General features: G+C 37.5%; 1 protein-coding gene across 1 annotated transcript; it reads right to left on the reverse strand.

Moving 5' to 3' along the window:
• Nucleotides 1–46: 46 nt before the first annotated feature.
• On the reverse strand, nucleotides 47–2,185 carry wnt11f2 (wnt 11, family member 2). The gene is made up of 5 exons (XM_020047981.2): nucleotides 2,112–2,185; nucleotides 1,716–1,951; nucleotides 1,319–1,596; nucleotides 834–1,126; nucleotides 47–688 (listed from the first exon to the last, which is right to left on the reverse strand). The coding sequence occupies exons 1-5, from the start codon at nucleotides 2,183–2,185 to the stop codon at nucleotides 514–516; spliced, it is 1,056 nt and encodes a 351-aa protein (XP_019903540.1). The 3' UTR covers nucleotides 47–513.
• Nucleotides 2,186–6,000: the final 3,815 nt, after the last annotated feature.

The raw sequence follows: 6,000 nt of genomic DNA on the forward strand, positions 1-6,000 counted from the left end.
ACAAAAACATATTGGTCAAATGTATTCTAAAGATGTATATCTTATAACTACAATTGCTGAGCCTCTGTGTACTAAACTGGAAAATATATTCAAATTAGGAACATCAACCATTCAGCCACTCATGAGCAATTTCAGTTAATGAGTAGATGGAAATTGTTTAAAGCTTTTCATCATCAGTTGGTTTTTTTAAAGCCAACTAGGTGGATAGCATTTCTGCTTCTAAGCAGTCTTTGTTGTGATTCATGCCCTTTGTAATCTATTCAACTTGTCTTCAATTGAAGATTTTACTAATCAAGCAAGAATAGCTAACAATCAATCACATTTTGCCCTTCAAGTAAAACATATCCAGCTTTTTATGTTGGTAGTTCGCAAGTTGCTCTTCTTGGTTTTTCATTAGGCTTTGTAGTACTACACAGAGAATTCAATTGTGACCTCTGTGTCAGTACATTTTGACAAGTCAATATGGTATGGAAAATAGTGCTTCATGTTTACTCAAGTCTCTCTGGGCAAAGTTCATTTGCATACATATCTCTCCACTGTCCTTTCACACCTCTTGCAGGTGACATAGCAGCACCAGTGATACTTGCACTGGCATCTCTCCACAATCCTCTCAGTGTAGGCATTGTAGCCACGACCGCAGCACATTAGATTGCAACTCCCACTCTCGCTGGATGTCTTATTGCACTGTCTTGAGACAAGAAGATTGTGCAAATTAATAGACAACAATATATTAAACACTTATGAAATGGGAAAAGTTACAAATATTGACACCATGATAGTATAAAGACAACAGTAAAAATACACATTTTACACAGAAAGAAACACAAACCAACCTGTCCTGTGTGCCAAGCGAGCCGTACTTGTCATTAGGTGTGCAATAATCAGAAGAGCTGACCAGGTAGACCAACTCACTCTCTCTCACTGGCCGAACATCCAACTCTTTCGGGACCAACTGTTTCCTTGTCCCGACATGACGATGGATTACTTTGGTTGCAGACAGGTACTTGGTTTTTAGATCCGTGGCAATGTGGTTAATATCATGGAGGCCCTTCCAACATGTTTTGACTGAACAAGACCCAGACACACCATGGCATTTGCATTTGGTCTCCAGGGCATCAATAAGTGCCTGAAAATGAAGTGAATAAAATACTTACACATTTGTTGACAACATTTTCAGATAGTTAATATAATACTATGTTTTCTATCATGTTAATTAACAGAGTTTTGTTTTTTTGCCACTGCCACCTAAAGAAAATAGGTCAATAATAATTTACTATGGGAGTTTCATGTCAATTGCTTTACTAAATGTAACAATTACCTGTCTTCCAACGGCATTATTGTGCAAGTGCATCAGTCTGAACGCTTGAGAGCCTGATCTGCTGTTTCTCATTGGTGCATCAGAAAAAGCAGATCCCATTTGGAGACCGTAATGTAGGTTGTCACCGCATCCCCCCCATCTAAAGTCGGGCCCGGCCTGTTCCGCCGGAGCTGGGGCGCAAGAGCAACTTGGGAGCTCTCCAGAAGAGCAGGCTCTGGCGATTGAGTGACTTACTATGGCAGCAGCTAGTGAGAACACAAACGCAGACTCCCGGGTTCCTGCAATACAGCACATTCAGTAGTGAATTAAACGCAATCTCTGAAAAACACAAATAAAATACAGCAATATGTTTTAAAATATGTATGACATATGTCTGAATTTTAAACGTTCTGCCAACCTTTTGCTAAATCTGGTGTAAAACGAGGAGCTTTTTCAACAGAGGAGCAGTTCCAGCGCATGTCACCGAAGGTCTTTTGACAGGTATTTTTTGTCAGTTTGGCCGCGTGGACAACACTGTGCATCAGCTCGAGATTTCGCCGACAAAGTTGTAACTGATCCGGGGCCAACCCGTCTAGTAACTTGCAATGATGAGTTTGATTCCAGCCTACAGAGCTCCCATTGACAGTAAGTCCACTGCAAAGATTAAAAACAAGTATATCATCAGCTATTTTATATGGCATGGCCTAGGCTACATCAAATAGAAAGTAATAATACGTTTGTAAAATGTGTCAATAAACAAAGTATCAGACTAAATAACACGAACTATATATTTACTGGCGAATGAAATACTTACAGCCAATATATTGCAGCGCAGCAGTTTGTGTTCACAATAAATGTCCATAGAAATAAGTTGACATGCAGTTTCATTGTAAAAAAATGTTGAATCCTCTACCTAAAATACAAAAAGATTTCGTTGGCAATCCGATGTGATAATCCAGGGATATATTGTTTTAGTTTGCCGATGAAGTCGGGGTAAACCACTGGTGTGACCTCAGCTCCACTGAGTCTTCTTTTGTCGCTCTGAGTGACAATAGACACGCCCCATTCAATTAGCGATTTGTGAATGAACCATGGAAGTAACATTGGCAAAGCCACACTGATCAAGCTCTAATCTTTTGAATTCACGGGGATAGAACGGTAGAATAATCCCTTTAACTATAAGCATTTCAAAAGATGGCCACTTTATATTGTTGTTTAAGGTTATATGCAATTGATCATGACTGATTAAACAACATCATGACTGAGTGTGATAAATCCAATAATGAATAATGCAACACATTTCTAGCCTACCTAGCCCAGATGTCCTTGCAGTTCATTGTTGTCTAAGTCAAAAGGGTCTGTCTGAGGGGAAGTCTTGAGGAAAGGTGTTATTGGATGTTGTGTAAAGGCTTTACTCCAAGTGTATTATGTACAGTGTAGCCTATGTATAATAATTGCTGCCATATTGGCCTGCCTCACTGGAAGATGCCTAGGTCAAGGACAGAAGATGCATACACATTTACTATAGTAAATATAGTGTGTCAACTAAATGAATAACATTTTAATATTTTAATTCATTAAGAATAATGTTGTGGCTATGCTAGGACTGTTGTCAAGAGTCATACACTATTCCTCTCAGGTGCAGAAATTCAACTTGAATGTTTGGTTGTTCATGCCTAAATTTCATAATTTCCATTTTGCATTTGTATAATGGTCAATATTCCGTCAATACCACATGGCTGTATTAAGTAGCACATTTACAGAGTGGTCTTGAGTAAAAATCTACCATTTCCATGATGACCTCTCTTAGCATGCTTTAACCTTTCAAAATGGTATGTGTGTGGTCAGGAGGTGAATATCTATGGCGGAATGGAATCTAGAATCGGTGTAGGCACTCGAAACCAGTTTTGTTTGTTCTACAAATCCATGAATGCTCCTTTGGTTTATCTACTAAACGTAAACATTTGGACCAAACCAGGCTCTTATAATCAAATCAACACGTTCTATTGTCGACCGACTAACTTCTAACCAAAAAGGCAAAGCAGTAATACTTAAAACAACACATTTTTATTTTTTCAGACGTTTATTTGAATTACCTTTTGCCCGCCATTTGAATGTAAATCCTTTAGGCTATCTTCCATGTATCGGGGGTTATCGGTCTGTATCTAAGCCTATACAGTATTGGGCAGCCAAACAAAGACAAAACTAGGTATTTCAGACGTGAAGTTCTTGGACCAGACTAGACACTTTTTTCACGTCACGAGCTGAAACACCTGCCCGATATTGGCATGCAGTAGATAAACATTACATTAGTATTTTTATGATACATTTAAGTTCTGGTACGACAAGGGATAAGGGACAATTATTTCCAATATGGTACTTGTAAGAGAAAAATTAAAGTGCGACAGAATTTCAGTATCGCTATCTATATGCATTGATTTCATCTCCCATTATGCGGCAATGACGCAGGTTTCTTTTGTGAAACCATCTAAAGTTGATTTCGTAATGGGTAACAGTTATTGTTAGATCATTTATGCAAATGGACACAGATCTCCCTGGAATACAGTAGAAACAAGATGTACATGTTGTAAGCAAAGAAGATTGGTCCTGTATGTTTGACAGTGCATAACTAAATATAAACGGTGTTTAAACTCATTCATAATAAACTAATTTAACACCTGAAACGTAATATAATGAATGCTGAAATGTATTTATTTTGTTGGAGCTGTAAGATTTATATAGGTAGTTTTTATCTTGTTTTTCACAGTGGCAGTTACATTTTAGGGATTCAATAATCAACAAATGACATGTCTCTACTTGGTACTAGTGAAGTAGATCAAAGGATAAAACATCCAAAATATATATTGATCTCTCTGTTTTGGCAGCAGATATATGCACATCACTATTTTGGAAATCAGACAGTCCTTCTACCCTTATAACCTGGCTTAATAAGATATCTAGCTAATTTGTCTGATTGTTTGCAGCCTATGCATTGTTGTACATTTTCTGGCTAGGAAGTTAGAAAGTCCAGTGGCGCAATTGACTATTGTATTTCAATTAATGTTTGCTAAGTAGATGCAGTTTCTCCTAAAATGACTGCTTTGAAAAAAGTTATTTTGGACCTGATATTCCGCTACACACTGCAGTGTCCTTTCATACAGAATGTGTACACATGGGGATTCAAAATCCAGCAACACAGAAATAAAGACCATACATTTATTATATAATTGTGTAATTACATTTATTGTAATAACATTGTATTTAGATAATCTTGTTGAAACAGAAGGAACACATGCTGATAAAAGATATTATTTTCAGGCATTTTATGCTTTATAAACAGTAAAGTAGTGAAAAGGGAGAGTTTTTACTAAACGAGTTGTAAGGAGGATTCAAACAGACTGCAGCAGCATTATATGCACTGGAGGCATGATAAAATGACACTATAGCCTCTGGACGTATAATGAAGTCTATCCACAAATCCTTATCCACAAAGAAACAAGGGAACAAGGACAAGGGATTTCAGTGGTATGGTCAAATAAAGGAGAATAATTGGTTAATTATCTGCATGTGGTAAGAGCACAGGATTAGTGGTTGAAAGAAGGTTTTCAGGGGACATCAGTGTATCATTAGTGAGAGGATTATTCAGACTTGTGTTTATCTAACCCCTATTAAATTCCCTTTATGATAGAGGCTGGCTTATCTCTTAGAAGTAGTCTTATGGTAAAGGCTTTGCCAAAACACCTTAGTATCTTGATTAGGCTACTGTCAATGGGAACATGGTAGGGGATAACGTAAAAAATGTCAGGGTCGAACTCTTAATAGGGTCTCTTTTTTTAAAGAAGGGGACAATAGTGCAGGGACATGCCACTTTTAATTTCACTATCAGTGCTTTTCTATTTTAATTTCCTTTTCACAAACAACAGGTTCATACATACCTTTACAAATTAGACTTATTCATAAAAACTTCTGGCAGAAACAGTTAACAGCAAAAACAAGATACATGCTCTGTACCCCTGTGGTAAGAGTACACATTTTTCATTATCAGCATTGTCCCTGAACGGCAGCACATTTCTGTCACGGTATGCTAGGGCTTGACTTTCTCATCAACCTCTTCCTGATTCAACCTGTATTACTGATGTTCTATGTTACAGGGCACTTGATGTTTAAAGGTCATTTCTAATGAAAGCCGACAGCTTCCAACTTGAATGCAGTTACCACCTTACTGCCCAGTGAAAAACTCTGTTTAAAAAGTTGACTCATACCTAAATAATTATTTTGTTTTGGTTGTTTCAGTTCTGTACTTCCCTATAGATTGTATGATTATTTTAATCTTTTGCTGGTAACTCAGTACTGCATCTCATTATGGAAACAATATTCACTATCAAAACAAAAGCAGTGTTAAATCTGTATTTGTCTCCAGTGAGGGCTGTTATTTTAAATAATGTCTTACTCTTACCTACAATATCTAAATTTAAAATGAAGGGGAGATCACTTGCCAGACCCACTCCCCTCCCCCTGAAACATTCCCTCTGTTGTTAGAAACATTTTACCCCAAAGCAGCTCCTTCCTTTTGTTGGATCCCCAGGATTGGATTGGGTGTTAGGAGTCTTGAAAGGTGAGAAATGTCATTCATATTTATGAAAGGTGCATTTTGGGGTGTGATCTGACACGCAACATCTTGCCCTTCCTGTTTCTATTTTCAT

Source organism: Esox lucius, chromosome 7 (genome assembly GCF_011004845.1).
Source record: "Esox lucius isolate fEsoLuc1 chromosome 7, fEsoLuc1.pri, whole genome shotgun sequence".
NCBI classification, from domain to species: Eukaryota; Metazoa; Chordata; class Actinopteri; order Esociformes; family Esocidae; genus Esox; species Esox lucius.